The sequence below is a fragment of the Delphinapterus leucas genome, chromosome 17, assembly GCF_059928025.1.
Source record: "Delphinapterus leucas isolate spDelLeu-1000000601 "Yukka" chromosome 17, BTC_Dleu_Yukka2, whole genome shotgun sequence".
Taxonomy (NCBI): Eukaryota; Metazoa; Chordata; class Mammalia; order Artiodactyla; family Monodontidae; genus Delphinapterus; species Delphinapterus leucas.
Window position 1 is genome coordinate 68,590,027 of NC_143145.1, and position 19,551 is coordinate 68,609,577.

General features: G+C 36.9%; 1 protein-coding gene across 10 annotated transcripts in view; it reads left to right on the forward strand.

The window, feature by feature from the left end:
• STAU2 (staufen double-stranded RNA binding protein 2) overlaps positions 1–19,551 on the forward strand; it is a 307,654-nt gene that overhangs the window by 133,770 nt on the left and 154,333 nt on the right. For all 10 annotated transcript variants that reach the window (XM_089898567.1, XM_089898572.1, XM_089898574.1 and 7 more), the window contains one exon: positions 11,288–11,348. In XM_089898567.1, the coding sequence (XP_089754693.1) occupies positions 11,288–11,348 (61 nt within the window). The remainder of the gene's footprint in view (positions 1–11,287; positions 11,349–19,551) is intronic.

Below are 19,551 nucleotides of genomic sequence, written 5' to 3' on the forward strand. Positions count from 1 at the left end.
GTGTGTGTGTGTGTGTACATGCACTGACCACCATCACAATTAAGATTTATAACATTTCTGTTACCCCAAACAGTTCCTTAATGCCCATTTATAGTAAATGTCTTCCCCTTTCCTCAGACCCTGCCAAGCACTGGTCTGACTTCTGTCTCTATGATTTTGCCTTTTCCAAAATGTTGTATAAATTGAATCGTACATTATGTAGCCTTTAGTGTCTGGCTTCTTTTTTTTTAAAATAAATTTATTTAGTTTATTTATTTATTTTTGGCTGCATTGGGTCTTCATTGCTGTGTGCAGGCTTTCTCTAGTTGCGGCGAGCCCCCTGCTACTCTTTGTTTTGCTGCACGCACTTCTCATTGTGGTGGCTTTTCTTGTTGCGGAGCACGGGCTCTAGGCGTGAGGGCTTCAGTAGTTGTGGCTCGCAGGCTCTAGAGCACAGGCTCGGTAGTTGTGGCCCATAGGCTTAGTTGCTCTGTGGCATGTGGGATCTTCCTGGACCAGGGATCGAACCTGTGTCCCCTGCAATGGCAGGCAATTCTTAACCACTGTGCCACTAGGGAAGTCCCGTGTCTGGCTTCTTATTGCTGAGATTCATGCACGTTGTTGCATTTATCATTCATTTGTTCTGTTTTATTGTTTGTCACTATTTTATTCTTCACCAACATTTAGGTTGTTTGTAGTTCGAGGCTATTATAACTAAAGTGGTTACAAATATTCATGTAAAAATCTTTATTGTACATATTCTCTAGTATATCCTATAGGTACACAGTGAAATAATAAGTACCGTGTCACTTTACAAGAAACTGAAGATGTTTTCCAGAGAGGCTGTACCATTTTGCATTTCCACAAGCAGTGTTTGAGATTTCCAATTACTCCACATCTTTTCCTGCTCTTGTTCTTGTCATTTAGCTTTGATCATGCTAGTAGGTGTATAACATTATCTCTTTGGATTTTAATTGCATTTTCCCTAATTAATAATGCTGAGTAGTTTATCATGTGTTTATTTACCATTCATATCTCTTCCATGAAGTTTTTGTTCAAAATTTTTGCCTTTTAAAAAACTGGATGTTTTGCTTCCTTATTATTGGGTTGTAAAAGTTCTTTATATATTTTGTGTGCCAGTCCTCTGTCAGATGAAGGACTCCCCTCTCCTCCCTTCCTGCCTTCTCTCCTTTTTTGATGTACGTTCAGGCACCACATTTGTTTAAAAGATGAGTGCTTTCTCCATTGAATTCCTTAGCACCTTTGTTGAAAATCAATTGACCACATATGTATGGGTCTGTTTCTAGATTCTCTATTCTGTTCCTTTAATCTGTATGTCTGTTCTTTAGCTACTACAACTGTATATAGTGTAGCTTTTTTGCTACGGTTTCAAATCAGATATAAAGAACTCCATCTTTGTTCTGCTTTTTAAAAATCTTTTTGGCTAATCTAGAGTCTTTGCATTTTCATAATAAACTGTAGAGTCAATTTCTACTAAAAAATATCCAGTTGGGATTTTTCTTTGGGGTTGTGTTGACTATATAGATCAGTTTTGCATAAATTGATATCTTAAGAATATTGAGTCTTCCAGCGCATGAACAAGATCTAGCTCCCTGTTTATTTAGGTTTTTGGAAATAGATCCCAGCACTGTTTTGTACTTTTTCATAGAAATATCTTGTACATTTTTAATGTTTATCCCTAAGCGTTTCGTGTTTGTGGATGCTATTGTTAATGGTATTGGTTTTTAATTTTAATTTCCAATTCTTTTCTAGCATATAGAAATACAATTGTCTTTTATATATTGACCTTGTATCCTGTGACCTTGCTAAACTGACTGATCAGTTAGATTAGCTTATTTTGTAGATTTTTGTGTGATTTTCTGCATCGATGATGTGTCGTCTGTGAATAAAGACAGTTTTTTTCCCTTTCTAATCTGTATGCTTTTTACTTATTTGTCTTGCTTTGTTGCCCTGAGTAGAACATCCAGAACAGTGTTGAATAGAAGCGATTGATTGTACGATTGATTGTTGAATAGGAAAGCAGATATCTTTACCTTGTTTCTGATCCTACGAGGAAATCATTGTCTTTCACCATTATATACTGTGATGCTTGTAGGCTTTTTTTTTTTTTGCGGTATGCGGGCCTCTCACTCTTGTGGCCTCTCCCGTTGCGGAGCACAGGCTCCGGACGCGCAGGCTCAGTGGCCATGGCTCACAGGCCTAGCCGCTCCGCGGCATGTGGGATCTTCCCGGACTGGGACACGAACCCGTGTCCCCTGAATCAGCAGGCAGACTCTCAACCACTGCGCCACCAGGGAAGCCCCTGTAGGCTTTTTATATATGCTCTGTATCAGGCTGATAGTTTCTTGTATTCTTAAATTGTTGAGAAGTTTTTTTTCCCCTTAATTATCAGTGAATGTTGAACTTTGCCAAGTGCTTTCTGTGCATCTGTTGGGATACTCATATGACTTTTCTGTTTAGTTTGTGGATATGGTGAATTTTTTTATTGATGGATTTTTAAAAATTTATGTGATACAGTTTTCCCCCACTATCTGAAAGTATACAGCATTCCTGTGAAACATTTTGTAAGCCAGAATGGCCTAAAATGAAGAAGTGTTTACCTTAGGACACATCTTGGTAACGGATGCACAACATAAATCCAGATAAAGCACAGATCTTCAGATGCAGTTCAAAGTTATGGCGGCTGGATGCTGAGATGCTGAATGTTGTTGCCACTCTTGGTGTGCGCTGCCTCAGTGATGGTTACCTGCAAAATAAACGCTGAATGGCATTTTTGGTTTTTCATAGAAGTGAAAACCCTCTTTGGATTTCTTTTGGTCAGCAGTAACAGGTACTAGTGCAGGTCTTTCATAAAAGCAAATGGCATAAAGTAAACTTTGAAAAAAGGTGGGGGATAGCTATATATACATACATAACAAAGATTACCGTTTTAACCATTTTTAGGTGTACATTTCAGTGGCATTAAGTACCATTACAGTGTTGTGCAACTATCACCGCTATCCACTGCCAGAATGTTTTCATCATCCCAAGTAGAAATACTGGTTTTAGTATCACTGTCAGGGTAGTGCTGGCCTCCTGTAGTGAGTTTGGAAGTATCTCCTCCTCTTTCATAGTCTCAAAGAGTTTGGTATTCTTTCTTCCTTAATTGTTGGGTAGAATTTACCAGTGGAGTCATCGGGGTTTAGAATTTTTGCTGTAGGAAGGTTTTAAGTATAAATTGAGTTTAAAAAATAGATATAAGACTACTCAGATTATCTACTTCTGCTTGAGTGAGCTTTGGCAGTTCGAATCTTTCAAGGAATTTGTCCATTTCGTCTAAGTTGAGTTTAATGGTATAAAATTGTTCATAACACTGCCTTATCATTCTTTTAATGGCTACAGCGTCTGTGGTGATATTTTCTCTCTCATTTCTGATATTGATAATTTGTTTCTTCTCTTTTTTTCTCCTGATGAATCTGGCTAGGGGTTTATCAATTATTTTTATCCTTTTCAAACAACCAGGTTATGGTTTCATTGGTTTTTCTCTATTTTTCTGTTTTCAATTTTATTGATTTCTGCTCTTTATTTTATCCGTCCTTCACTCGCTTTGGATTTAATTTTCCGTTCTTTTCCTAGTTTTGTAAGCTAGAAGCTTCGATTGTGGATCTGAGAACTTTCTTCTTTTCTAATATAAGAATTTAATGATATGTATTTCTCTTTAAGCACTGGTTTAGCTCTGTCCCACAGATTTTGACTAGTTGAGTTTTTATTTTTATTCATTTCAAAATTTGTTCTAATTTCCCTTTGATTTCTTCTTTCAAGTCCTGTGTCTCTTCTGATTTTCTGTTTACTTTTATCAAGTGTTAATGTCTCCAGCTAGAAATTTGGATTTATCTACTTTCAGTTTTATCAATTTTGTTTTATGTACTTTGAAGCTATGTTGTTACATACATATACCTTTAGGATTGTTATGCCTTTATGATGACTTGGCCACTTGATTATTATGTGATTTTTTTTTTCTCTCTCCCTGGTAATATTCCTTGTTCTAAATTCTTCTTTGTCTGATGTTAATATAGTCACTCCAGTTTTATTCTGATTAGTGTTTGTGTGGGATATTCCCCCCCCCGCCCCGCCCATCATTTTACTTTTAGCCTATCTGTGTCTTTATGTTTAAATTGGTTTCTTTTAGAAAGCGTATAATAGGATCTTGCTTTTTAAAATATAATTTGACAATCTCTGCCTTGTAGTTGGGGGTGATCAGACCATTTGTACTTATTATAGCTGTTGATGTGGTTGGATTTAAATCTACCATCTTATTAGTTGTTTCTGTTTTTTCCATTTACTCTTCGTTCACTTTTTTCTCTTTCACCTTCGATGTGGTCATACATTTTACTTCTCTCTATATAGTATAAAACCCACAGTTTGTTGTTACTAATTTTGCTTTATATAGTCAGTCTTTTTATGTGGTTAAAATCAGGAAAAGTATCTTACATTTAGTTTCATTTTTTACCATTTTCAGAATTCTTCATTCATTTGTGTAGATCTAAATTTCTTTATGGTATTATACTCTTGCTTGTAGAACTTCCTTTAATACTACTTGTATTAGCAGGTCTGCTGGCAGTGATTTCCGTCAGCTTTTGTTTGATGAGAAATTTGTTATTTCGTCTTCATTTTAAAAGTTATTTTTGTCTGGGTATGGCATTCTGGGTTTTTGTGTTTCTTTCAGCACTTTAAAAGATCTTGTTCCACTGTCTTCTGACTTGCATAGTTTTTTATGTGACGTCTGTTGTAATTCTTATCTGCCTTTTTTTCCCCCTCTTGGTGTGCTTTTTTTTTCCCCTCTGAAGGCCTTCGAAATTTTCCTTTTTCATTAGTTCTCAGCAGTTTGACTGTGATGTGTCAAAATTTGATTCTTTCCTTTCTTCCTCCTTCTCTTCTTCCCTCTTCTCCCTCCTTCCTCTTTCGTTTCTCCCTTTTGCCTCCTTTTCTTCCTTTTCCTCCTTCCTTTCTCCTTTTTGTATTTTTTCCTGCTTAGTGGTCTCTGAACACATTGGATCTGGGATTTGTTGTCATTCAGTTATTTTGTCAAATACTCAGGTATCATCTTTTAAAATATTTCTTCTTCCTTGTTTTCTCTCTCCTTGGGAGTTTCCAGTTACACATTGGTTAGCCCATTGGTATTGTCTTAATAGATCCAGAATCTTCTATTCCTTTTTACTTTTCACTCCTTTTTTTTTTTTTCCTGTTTTTCAGTTTGAGGAATTTCTATTGATTTATCTACAATATTACTGATTATTCTCCAGCTGTGTTCATCTGTTAATAATGACATCAATATTAAGTTTCTTCTGTGGTATTTATCTCCCTAGGATTTCCATCTGCTTTTGTTCTACTGTAATTTCTGTTTTTCTCCTGAAATTCTCCAAATGTTCATGCATGTTGTTTGCCTTTTACATTAGATCTTTTAACCTATTAATCATAGGTATTGTAAAATTTATTTCTTAGAGTTCTAGCATCTGGGTCATCTCTGGGTCCTGTTTTGTTGACTTCTCCCTCTTTTGAAAAAGGGTTATTTCTTTTTGCAGTTTTGGGTGTCTCATAATGTTTGGATGAATGTTGGACATTGTGTATTGAGAAACATTAGAGGCTGAGTTAAATAGCATTTATGTTGAGAAATAGGCAAATCTCTTCTTCTGTCAGACTGTTACTATGGAAGGTGGCATCAATCTAGTCAGTAGTTGGGCTTGTTTTGGGTTTTGTTGTTGCCACAGTCTGTTAACTTCAAGTTCGTTGAGCAGTGGTTTGCTGTTATCTGTGTTTTGTTTGGGGTAAGGTTTGGGGAGGGTTTTTCCTCAATGTTTCTGCTCCATCCTCAGGTTGCAGCAGTCCTTTCTTTGCTCTGCCATGAGGTGAGGGGTATCTCCATGCTTTGTAGTCAACTGCTTCTACTTATTATTTGATCATAGGATTGTGTTGGGTAAGGGAGCATAATTTTTTTTTTAACATCTTTATTGGAGTATAAGTGCTTTACAATGGTGTGTTAGTTTCTGCTTTATAACAAAGTGAATCAGATCTACATGTACATATATCCCCATATCTCTTCCCTCTTGCATCTCCCTCCCTCCCACCGTCCCTTATCCCACCCCTCTAGGTGGTCACAAAGCACCGAGCTGATCTCCCTGTGCTACGCGGCTGCTTCCCAATATCTATCAGTTTTACATTTGGTAGTGTATATATGTCCATGCCACTCTCACTTTGTCCCAGCTTACCCTTCCCCCTCCCTGTGTCGTCAAGTCCATTCTCTAGTAGGTCTGCATCTTTATTCCTGTCCTGCCCCTAGGTTCTTCGTGACCTTTTTTTCTTTTAGATTCCATATATATGTGTTAGCATACAGTATATTTCTGACTTACTTCACTCTGTATGACAGACTCTGGGTCCATCCACCTCACTACAAATAACTCAATTTCGTTTCTTTTTATGACTGAGTAATATTCCATTGTATATATGTGCCACATCTTCTTTATCCATTCATCTGTCGATGGACACTTAGGTTGCTTCCAAGCCCTCGGAGTGGGAGAGAATATTTGCCAATGAAGCAACTGACAAAGGATTAATCTCCAAAATTTACAAGCAGCTCCTGCAGCTCAATATCAAAAAAACAAACAACCCAATCCAAAAATGGGCAGAAGACCTAATTAGACATTTCTCCAAGGAAGATATACAGATTGCCAACAAACACATGAAAAAATGCTCAACATCGTTAATCATTACAGAAATGCAAATCAAAACTACAATGAGATACCACCTCACACTGGTCAGAATGGCCACCATCAAAAAATCTACAAACAAAAAATGCTGGAGGGGGTGTGGAGAAAAGGGAACCCTCTTGCACTGTTGGTGAGAATGTAAATTGATACAGCCACTATGGAGAACAGTATAGAGGTTCCTTAAAAAACTAAAAATAGAACTACCTTCCGACCCAGCAGTCCCACTACTGGGCATATACCCTGAGAAAACCATAATTCAAAAAGAGTCGCGTACCACAATGTTCATTGCAGCTCTATTTACAATAGCCAGGGAGCATAGCTCTTGATTTTCTTGTCCAACCTCATTCTCAGACAGACTCTTTGGGCCTGGGGCTCAGAGGTGGGTTTTTCCTACTACTTCTACCTCCTTCCCCATGGTAGCCAAACTTTACTTTGGATCTGTAGGTTGTGTTGGGTGCAGTAGAGTTTTCCAGCCCCTTTCCCAGCATTTTCAGACATCTGCTTTATATTGGCGCAGGGTCTTTCTCTCAAGAGGGTTTTCTACCCTCCCTTTTTTTTTTTTCTGGGAGTAGATAGCTTTTGCTTCTACTCTTTACCCAGAAGCAATGAGTCTTTGCCTGAGCTTTCGGGTTAATAAAATTTCCTACCTCTACCCCAGAGGCAGATAGGATTTGTTTCTCTCCTTTCTTAGTGGCTTGAGCTTTTGTCTTTGTATGAGAGAAGACTAGAGGAGTGTGCAAAGTTCTTTGCTTTTCTCTCCGTGACATTCACCTGATTTCATACCTGTACCACCAAGTGAGGCTCTCTCCGGTTTCCTGATGTACCTCCAGTTGTCCTGAGTTCCCAGAGGAAGCCCGTGGAAAAGCACTTCTCTCTGGAGTTCCTAGTTTTTCTAAACTGTTGTGCTAACCCACATGCAGTCTTTCAGAATTTACTAACGTTTCATCTGCCTTCTTCTTACCAGCATTTTTGGTATTCATCTCTTCCTTCCTTGCTCTGCCAATGTTGAAATATTTTGTGAGCCCAGCCTCTCCTCAGAGGGGTTTGTCACTAGAATTCATGTCATTTGTTTGCTTTACAATCTCAGATCTCTGATGGGTTCAAGGAAAGTTAGGATCTTTTACATTGTCTGGCTCTTTCTCCTTGTTACATTTCTACATTCTAAGGAAGAGTGGAACACTCTACCTTTAAAAAAATATACTGAACTTGTACCTTGATTTTTTTTTTTCACTTACATGTCGTGGTTTCACTTATAACTTGGAATTTGTTCTACATCAAGACATAACTGGCATGTGCTTTATTCATTTTATATTTGTTTATTATATATTGGTCAGAGTAATATACGTAGTACTCATATATGTATAAGAAGTCAAGATTTATTCAAGATTAATGGTATAAAGACTCAAGTTTTATAATAAAAAACCATGCTATCCTGCACTGCAACTGACCATTTCTGTTTCCCTTTTTCCAAAGGCAACCACTCACTACCCATTTTAGTTGTTCTGTTATTTTCTATTGTCAGTAGCTTATACTGAGATTTCTTGGTGTTTTGTTTTTTGTTTCTTTTTAGGTTATTATCTGAGTTCCTGCTATGGAAAATGAAGATTTAGTTCTCTTATTCATACTCCACATGTATACTTTTCTATGTCTGTCTAATTTAACCCCAAACTCTCTGCCAAGTAAACACATCATGTACTTTTTTAGTTTCTCGGTTTTTCTTTCTTGGAGCTCTTTATCCTCCTCTTCTACTTTGGATTGTTTGTTTGATGGATCTGCTAAAGACTCACTGTTTTGGTTCTTTTCTTCACCATTTCACTGAAAATTGCTTTTGCCTGTCTCCCTTGTTGAGTTGCCTGTTTTCTGGACAGTTTCCCTTTTTCTTCAGTTATTTCCTTGTGTTGATGGAGTACATGCTCTAGTAGCTTCCTGATAGAGGATACAGGGGGAGTAAATTTTTTTGAGATCTTATAGGTCTGATACATCTTTATGTTTCCCACACAGTTGGTAGTTTTTCTGAGACATAATTCTAAATTACAAATACTTTTTTCACAGAGTTTTGAAGGCATTGCACCAATGTTTTCTACCTCTCAGCATTACTGTTGAAACTCCAAAGCCTTCTGATTCTTCAGCCTGTTATGAAACCTTTATGTTTCGCCTCCCTCTTGATGCTTTTCTCACTTCTTTTCTCAGGAGTTTGGAAAATTCATGGGTGATTGACTTGATTTGTACATTCTTTTATAAATTGTGTTAGGTGTTTGGGTTTCAGTCCAGAAATTCATATACTTTAAAAGTGGGAAACTTCTTATATTTTTTCTTTGATAATTTCTTTCCTTCCATTTTTGCTAATGTTTCTTTCTAGGTTACCTGTTAGTCTAATGGATGATCTTCTGATTCTTTCTTTATTTTCTATTTCTATCTCTTTTTCTTTATGTTCTGTTTTCTAGGAGATTTCTTCAATTTTGTCTTCCAGTCGTTCTTTGAAGTATTTTGCTTCAGCTATTGTATTTTTTTATTTCCCAGAGCTCTTTCTCATTCTCAGGATATTCCTCTTTATAACCTCCTGTTCTTGTTTAATGGGTGTAATATTTCTCTCTCTTTCTTTCTCTCTGAGAACTTTTTTTTTAAATCTTTTTTTTTTTTTTTTTTTAAGTTTTATTCTGTTCCCTGTGTTGTCCTCACCATCCTTGTGGATCAGTAGGCTGGGTGTTGTCTTCTGAGGCCCAGTGAGGAAGGGAGCTGGGGAACCTTATCTTCCAGAATGTAAGGATGTAGCTTTGGACTCCATCTCCTTATTTGCAGTGTGGCGTATAGATCCATCCCATCCTCAGCTGTACCTGGTGTCCAGAGTCTCTCTGTTTTAGGCCTTTCCGAAGAGGAAACCTTTTAGGAAATCTGTCTCCTTGGGGTCAAAGAGGTAACCTGGAAGTCTCATAGCATTTTGAAAGAGCTCCAAACAATCTTTCTGTTTTCAGGCTCCTCCAGGGTTCATCTTTAGAAGTACCAGGTGTGCTTCTGATTCCCGAGGCTTTCTGCGGTCCTGGAGCACAAATCGATTTACTCTTTGTTAGCTCTTTGCTGGCTTCTTGCTCTGCAGGTGAGGTTTCAGCCAGCTCACATCTGCTAAGTTAGTTGCAGCTAATCTGCTTTCCAGGTTACCAACTTTGACTTACCTCTTCTGCTGTTGCTTCCTTTCATATTCTGGGGAGGGTAGGGGCAGAGGGCAAGAGAGAGAGTTTATGGCTTATTGGATTATCAATTTAGAGTTGTTTGGGGAGAGAGAAGAGATTACTCTTTGCGGTCACTGTGTCATGTTTAAGCAGAAACCTTACAAAAGCAGTTTCATTTGAGTGTTGGGGTAGAAATCAGAGAGCAGCAGGCTTGGGAGTCAGTTGAAGGTGAAAAATTAGGCTTAGGGAATAAAATCTAATACTGAAGTAACTTTGGTTATTAGTAGAAGGAGAGAAAGGGAGAAATGAAGTGCTAAATGTATTATTACCAACTTCGACTGGGCACTCAGGTGCCTGAGGATCTGTATTCTTCTAACCAGCCAGCTCTTTCTTTCCCTGAAGTGACTTATTCCTTGCAGTGTACACTTTCCTCAGATTTATAAGCCCCTCCGTCAGCTCTCCTCTCATTCTGTGATCCTGTTTTGTGCTTCACAGAGAACTTGTGAGTGGGAGTCTCCTCAGGCCTCCCCGTCCATGTGTATCTGCATTTACACACGTTTTCTCCTCCGTCCTTTCACAGTTGTACACTATTTGCTGGAAACGTAGTTTGTGTTTATATATGGGTTTAATTTGTCCATTTGATCTTTGACATCTGATAACATAAATACTGCTTATAATAGGAAATAGGCCTTTTCCCCTCCTGGAGTACTTAATAACACCAGCTCCACAAAAAAGAGAATGTAACCAGTTAAAGTCACTTATAATGTGATTAAAATACTTACTACTTCAAAATATCTGAGCTCAGAATGTATTTTACACTAGACATTGACCAAATCATCTGGGAAAAGACAGGATATTCCAGATTTCACTTAAAGTTAGGGTTTAGTTTTCAGTTTTTTTGCCCATGTCATTAGCAATATTCAGTGACCCTTGTCAGGACTTTTCCAGTACAGACATAGTAATATTTCTATTGTTAATTTGACTTCAGAAGTGATAAAGCAGCCCTTTTAGTCACTTTAGTACTTGTGATGATTATTGTCTACTGTTTGAAAAAGAATTATTTACTTCTTCACCACCTTGGTAGAGCCCATGTTGTATAAATATAATACATATACTAAATATGGGGCTTTATTGATGACTTAAATTATAAATTTAAGTAAACAGATAAAAGCAGGAGACATAAGAAACAGATTCGAATGTAGAAAAGGGATAGATGGTACCGTTCATGTTGGTTATTCTTGTGTCCATGGTTCTGGGGTCAGAGGTGGAGAGAACGAGCAGAATAACCTTTGCCCTTGCTTAATTGACTAGTCAACTTTTTTCTTTTTGAATTTGGGTCTCTTTCCCCGGACTTAAACAATTGGTTTAATTTTTCAGACAGGGGAAAACAAAGGATGGAGTGGTCCAAAGGCTGGGTTTCCTGAACCAACAAATAACAGTAAGTTTCTATTTTTATATTAACTATACTTGGTGTTCATCAGTGGTTCAGTGACTTGTCCCTCATTGGGTATTTACTGGGTCTGTTTGGACCTGAGATGAGACGTTAAGTGTTATGGGGGATGCACGGAAGTTGTGGTGTTTGCTTTCCTGGAACTGACAGAAGACACAGGTACTCATATCTTTAACATGGTTCAGTCATTGCAGACGGAGTACTATTTTATCCATAAAGCAGTGATGTTCTTATTTTATAAGTTGTTTTTGTTGTGACATTATTACAATAGAAAAGAATCAAGAAAGAAAAACAATTATCTATCAGCCCATCATAACCCAACATCAACTCTTTTCACAGTTTACTTTTTAGGTACACACACACACACACACACACACTTTTACATAATTATAATATAGACGAAAGTTTGTACTGGGTTTCATTTAACATTGTAATACCCACATTTTTCAGGTTGTGCTGAGTCATTAGAATTTTTGATATTTTATTAAAGTCACTAATTGAAATATCAGAAATGTAAGAACAAAATTGCTTACAATTTTATTCCAAATATAGTATATCAGACATTTAAAAATCCACTTCAGGTTATTTCTTTTTTCAGAGGTACATGATCAAGCTGTTATGCATTGGAAGCATAGATATTTTGCTTGATTTCCTCCCCACCTTTCCCAAAAAGCATCTGTTGTCACTGAAGTGAGTGTTTTGCTGTTAATCAGTAAAACAGCACAGCCAGCCAGTGAAGACCTCGTCGAAGTGAAGGCCCGAGTGAAGTCAGATCTCTCTCTCATTTCTAACCCTAGTTCTCTTCTTCGTAACCTTCAGAAGCTGAATTAGCTTAAATATGTAAATCGTCATAATGAAGAGCATTCTTTCATGTTAGCAGCTCATCTCTTGATGTATAATGAAATTTGTAACAAACTCTTATCAAAGCATACTTATGAGAATTGAATTCTTGGATCATCAAAACTAGCCTCTTGGAAAGACTATTTCAGTGAGGTAATAGTATTCATGAGTTACTTTCTGGGAATAATTTTAAATAATGTAATATGACTCTGGGCCTTTTGTCTCTGTATGTAAGGATGATGAATGTGATAGGCTTAGCACATTGCCCAAAGAAAAAATGGAATCAGTTCAGGATTCTCAGAGAGTTTGTTTTTAATTCCTTTGATGTTTGAATATATACGATTATAATTACTTGGTCAAGGAATGTAAGAAACATTCAGTTGATCTCAGTTTTATGTAAAGTACTTAGCACAGTATCTCTTTCTTAGTAAGCACATAATGAATGGTAATTTCCTTCCATGCCTTCTCTCGTTTTTTTAATAAAAATTCTATAATTCTGTGTAAGCTCGCCAAAAATTCCATTCTTATACGTTTTATCTGTCAGAGTTTTTGCATGTACATGTGAACCAAAGAATACGTATGGTTGGTATTTGAATAGTTACTTTTGGCATTAGATATTTCTTCAAAGAACATAAACATTATGTATTTGAATATGGAAGTCAGATAGTTGTTAACTTGATAGTTTTAACGTGGAAGCACATTGTAGATAGCCTGCAAACTCCCGTCATTAAACAGTGATATTTTGACCCTCATCTTTATGTCTGTTGATTTTTTTTCATAATTTGCTAAGGGATTTGGAACTCCTTTGCAAGTAGGGGAAGAAATATCACAAAGAGGCCAGTGAGTTTCAGTGATGAGAAATGTATAAGAAATGCATAAAAGATTTGCTTCAAATGTAACGTTAGAAGTGATAAAGCGATTTGAAGCCCCCTCAAAATTTAACCAAACTGTTAACACTCCAGGACTTCCTCTGCTCTACAGTAGAGTAGCTCAAACTGAGAATCTGAAAGAAGGACGATCCTTCACCCCTTCCCAGTGTGAGGAGGTGAGAAAGCTGATACAGGGCTCTTCTGTGAGTGGCCTGCAGGTTACCACAGACAATGAGGGCAGCCCAGCTCTGAAAATTAACTGTTTCTCTTCCCCAGAGATAGTTCTCTCTAGTGGAGCCCCCAGGTCCTCTGGAGCCAGCTCATAGCTACTTAAATACAACGTTAGGAAAAAGTTGGTTGCTCTGATGACTCCATTACCTAAAAAATAATTTGAATTCATATATTATGATAACGTTTAGGTTAAATTCCCTTCTACTTAATCAATTCCTTAAGTTTGAAATTCTGCCCTAGGTGGTTTCTGTCCTGTGGACGATACCTGTGTTGTTAGTGTTTTGCAGGCAGGGGATAGAGCAGGGGTCTCAGTATGGCACATGTGGGAAGACAGGAATTTGAGAGACTGCCAGAGCTGCCTGCCTCGCTGCCATATTGTCTGACCTTGAGCAACTCAATTTACATCTTATTTTTCAATGTGCTCTGTTAAGAGTTACACATATCAATTTATAGTATTGAGTATCTTTAATTTTCTAGCATTTGTAAAATGATTAATCATCCTTGAATAACATATGAAAAGGTAACATTACTTTGTAGAAAACAGAATGTCATCATAAAGTGACTCTCTTCATTTCTTTTTTTTGATTAAACTTTACGTTACTTCACAAGTTGTAGTTAAAAAGAACAAATTTTTAGCCAACAATTATTTGGATAAATATTATGAAATTAACTTGGAACCACAGTGTACAAAAATTAAAAGAAGAGGACTTCCCTGGTGGCACAGTGGATAAGAATCCGCCTGCCAGTGCAGGGGACACGGGTTCGATCCCTGGTCTGGGAAGATCCCACATGCCGCGGAGCAACTAAGCCCGTGTGCCACAACTACTGAGCCTGCGCTCTAGAGCCCACGAGCTACAACTGCTGAGACCACGTGCCACAACTACTGAGTCCGTGTGCTGCAACTACTGAAGCCCACGTGCCTAGAGCCCGTGCTCTGCAACAAGAGAAGACACCGCAATGCGTAGCCCACGCACTGCAACGAAGAGTAGCCCCCGCTCACCACAACTAGAGAAAGCCCGCATGCAGCAATGAAGACCCAACGCAGCCGAAAATAAAAAAAAATTAAATCTTCCAAAAAAAAATTAAAAGAAGAGAATACAGAATTGAAAAGGGGGAAGAAGACAATTTTAACCTGGCACAGCTAGCACCTAACTGTAAGTAGACAAAAAAAGTTAATGTACATGTGCATTTAATTTTTGAAGTGGAAGATATTTTTTTTAAAAGATTACAGTCATAAGAAACTGCTAACAGTTACAACAAAAAAATAGTTTAAATGGTTTTGCAAGTGATTGTGATTTCAGAGCCTGGTTCCTGGCTTGATGGCCTGCAGATTTAAAATATGGACCTAATTTTTGCATGCTTCCCGGGCTTTCTTCATTGCACTGAATTGCAGAATGTAGACTATTCTCAGTGTATTTTCACCCTGTGAATCACTGTCATAGTCATGTTGAAGTGCAAGAACACATAACTCTGTAATGTGAGGTTTGTGTTAAATTTAGCATGGGGCAATTTTATACTTGGCACACACATAAGAAGCTAGATTTTTACAGATGAATGACTAACAAGTTTTTTAAAAGATCATGCATTTTAAAGACTTACTGACGGCTCATGGAAAACTTTGTAAAATTTTTAGATACAGTTCAGTTGATAAAATCTTTTTTTTTTTTGTATTCACATTCCATGTGTCTTATTAACACAGGGTTTTACTTAAAAGCAGGTTCATTGTTTCTTAAAGGTAAACTCTAGCTTAATTCGAAATTGGACTAAGCTCAAAAGCATTCACTGGTATGTGCCGAATCCACCCACTAAAAGATTGTTCGGAGGCATTTTTCACATAAATATTTTTCCGTTAACCTTTTAAAAAGTTTTATTTAGCCCCTGTGAAATACGCTGGCTCTTTTAAGGTTCATTAGAGATGACCCAAGACAAATACTTTTGGGATGGGAAAGAATTCTTAATAACCTTTTCAGTATTGAAGTTGACTTATCGAAATTTTGGTCACTTTTATGTTATATCCATGTATTATTAAACTCTGTACATCCTGAAACCAGGAAGATAAACCATCCTGGTGACATGACATTAGAGAGATTGCATGCTTGTTTCCCCTATGCTGTGTGCTGTATTTAGAACCTCTACATTTTGGAGGGGGGGGCGGGTGGGTGAAGTCTGTACTTTTAAGAGAATAGATGAATAGATTCTTTAAGTGTTTTGGGGAGAATTCCCTGAACAGTTCCCTTTTGGGGCTCCCATAACAGAAGCCACTTCGTAATGACAGTTAAATTAGTTGGAGCCAATAGGATTTAAATACAGAGCCCAATGATTCAACTTAATTATTTATTTAGACATATAAATACTGTGTTGGAAATCTAAGAGTGTAGCTGACTTGTAGCAGTCTATTTTATTTTTTCTTCTTCCAGTTTCATTGAGATATAATTGACATACAGCACTGTATAAGTTTGAGATGTACAGGCATAATGATTTGACTTACATCATGAAATGATTATCACAATAATTTTAGTGAACATCTATCGTCTCATACAAAATTAAAGAAGTAGAAAAAAATATTTTTCCTTATGATGAGAAATCCTAATATTTGCTCTCTCATCAACTTTCATCTGTAACATCCAGCAGTGTTATTTCTATGTATCATATTGCACATTACATGCCTAGTACTTATAACTGGAAGTTTGTACCTTTTGACTGCCTTCACCCAGTTCCCCCTTCCTTACCTCCCACCTCTAGTAGCCACATATCTGATCTCTTTTTCTATGAGTTTGTTTGTTTGTTTTTGAAGTATAATTGACCTACAACACTGTGTTAGTTCCTGTTACACGACATAGTCATTAAATATTTCTATAAATTTCAAAATGAGCACCACAGTAAGTCTAGTTATGACTTCACCATACAGAGATATTACATAGTTATTGATTATATTCCCCACACGGTACATTTCATACCCATGACACATTTATTTTGCAACTGGAAGTCTGTACCATCCTAATCTCCCTCATTTATTTCTTTCCTCCCCCAACCCCCTCTAGCAACTACCTGTTGGTTCTCTGTATCTATAACTCTTTTGTTATGTTTGTTCATTTGTTTTGTTTTTAACTTCCACATGTAAGTGAAGTCGTACAGGATTTGTCGTTCTCTGTCTGGTTTGTTTCACTTAGCATAATACCCTCTAGGTTTGTCCGTGTTGTTGAAAATGGGAAGATTTCATTGTTTTTTAGGGCTGAGTAATATTCCATTGTATGTATCAAGTCAATCTATGGATTCAGTGCAATTCAGTACAATGAAGAAAGCCTGGGAAGCATGCAAAAATTAGGTCCACGTTTTAGATCTGCAGGCAGTCAAGTCAGGAACCAGGCTCTGCAATCACAGTCACTTGCAAAACCATTTAAACTGTTTTTTAGTTGTAACTGTTAGCAGTTTCTTATGACTGTAATATTTTAAAAAATATCTTCCACTTCAAAAATTAAATGCACATATACTTTAACTTCTTTTGTCTACTTACAGTTAGGTGCTAGCTGTGCCAGGTTAAATTGTCTTCAGGGTACAAAATTCTGTTGCTTTTCTGTACACTAACAATGAACTGTCACAAAAAGAAATTGGAAAAACAATCCCATTTACAGTTGCATCAAAGAAAATAAAATACCTAGGAATAAATCTAACCAAGGAGGTAAAAGACCTGTACTCGGAAAACTGTAAGACATTGGTGAACATACGTTTTTTTCTAATTAGTGTTTTCATTTTCTTCAGATAAATACCGAGGAGTGGAATTGCTGCATCATAGTTCTGTTTTTAATTTTTTGAGGAATCTCTGTACTGTTTTCCATAGTGACTGCACCAATTTATATTCCCACCAGCAGTGCATAATAGTTCTCTTTTCTCCACATCCTTGCCAACACTTGTTATTTGTTGTCTTTTTTAAAAATTGAAGTATAGTTGATGTACAATATTATATAAGTTTCAGGTGTACAGGTGATTCACAATTTTTAAAGGTTATATTCCATTTATAGTTATTATAAAATATTGGCTGTATTCTATGTTGTACAGTATATCCTTGTAGCTTATTTATTTATTATACATAGTAGTTTTTACCTCTCAATCCCCTACCCTTATCTTGCCTCGCCCCATTGGTAAGCACTAGTTTATTCTCTGCATCTGTGAGTCTGTTTCTTTTTGCTGTGAATACAGCAAAAAGTTTGTTTTATTTTTATAGTTTGTTTTATTTTTATAGATTCCACACGTAAGTGATATCGTACAGTATTTGTGTTTCTCTTTCTGACTCATTTCACTTAGCATAATACCCTCCACGTCCATCCACATTGTTGCAGATGGCAAAATTTTATGTTTTTTTATAGCTGAGTAGTGTTCCTTTGTACATATATACCACATCTTCTTTATCCATTCATCTATTAATGGACACTTAGATTACTTCCATATCTTGACGGTTATAAACAGTGCTGCTGTGAACATTAGGGTGCATGTATCTTTTCAAATTAGTGTTTTCAGATTTTTCACATAAATCCCCAGGAGTGAAATTCCTGGATCATATGGTAGCTCTATTTTTAGGTTTTTTGAGAAACCTCCATACTGTTTTCCATAGTGGCTACAACAATTTACATTCCCACCGTCAGTGCAGGAGGGTTCCCTTTTCTCCACACCCTCAGCAACATTTGTTATTTGTGGTCTTTTTGATGATAGTCATTCTGACAGGTGTGAGGCGACATCTCATTTTTTTTAAATTTGCATTTTTCTGATGATTAGCAATGTTGAGCGTCCTTTCATGTGGCTATTGGCCATCTGTATGTCTTCTTTGGAAAAATGTCTTCAGGTCTTCTGCCCATTTTTTAATGGAGTTTATTTTTTGATGTTGAGTTGTATGAGCTGTTTATATACTTTGGATATTAACCCCTTATCGGTCATATCATTTTCAAATATTTTCTCCCATTCCATAGCTTGTATTTTCATTTTGTCAATGGTTTCCTTCACTGCACAAAAGCTTTTAAGTTTAATCAGATCCCATTTGTTTATTTTTGCTTTTATTTCCTTTGCTTTAGGAGACAGATCCAAAAATAGGTTGCTACAATTTATGTCAAAGAGTATTCCACCTATGTTTTCTTCTAGAATTTTTATGGTTTTCATTCTTAGATTTAGGTCTTTAGTTCATTTGAGTTTATTTTTGTATATGGTGTTAGAGAATGTTCTGATTTCATTCTTTTACATGTATGTGTCCAGTTTTCCCAGCACCACTTATTGAAGAGACTCTCTTTTCTCCATTGTATATTCTTGCCTCCTTTGTCATAGATTAATTGACCAGAAGTATGTGGGTTTATTTCTGGGCTGTCTATTCTGTTCCATTGCTCTTTGTTTCTGCTTTTGTGCTGGTACCACCATACTGTTTTGATTACTGTAGCTTTGTAATATAGTTTTAAATTAGGGCACATGTTCTTCTTTGTCAACGTTGTTTTAGCTATTCAGGGTCTTTTGTGTTTCCATACAGATTCTAGAATTATTTGTTCTAGTTCTGTGAAAAATGCCATTGGCACTTGGATAGGGATTTCACTGGATCTGTAGATTGCCTTGGGTAGTATGGTCATTTTAACAATATTAATTCTTCCAATCCATGAACATGTATACCTTTGCATCTGTGTTGTCTTCAGTTTCTTTCATCAGTGTCTTACAGCTTTCTGAGTATGGTATTTTACCTTCTTAGTTTAGATTTATTCCATTGGTATTTCAATAGGGGAATGAGAGACAGTGTTAAGCTTGCTTTTGTTTTAGGCATACCAGTTGAGTTTGTAGTTAAGGGCCCATTCATTTAAGGAAAAATAATCTGAAACTAGAAGGAAAGTCTTTAATCAGATTTTTAAAAATATTTATTTATTTAATTTATTTATTTAGGTTGCATCGGGGCTTAGTTGCAGGCACACAGGCTCTTCATTGTGGCACTCGGGCTTCTCTCTAGTTATGGTGCGCGGGCTCCAGAGTGCGTGGGCTCTGTAGTTTGCAGCATGCGGACTCTCTAGTTGATGTGCACAAGCTCAGTAGTTGTGGCGCACGGGCTTAGTTACCCCGTGGCATGTGGGATCTTAGTTCCCTGACCAGGGATTGAATCTGTGTCCCCTGCATTGCAAGGCGGATTCTTTGCCACTGGACCACCAGGGAAGTCCCTGTAATCAGATTAACAGAGTGTATCTTTGTGAAATATTCTCAGGAAAGATTGAATGAATTAAAAAATTTTCATG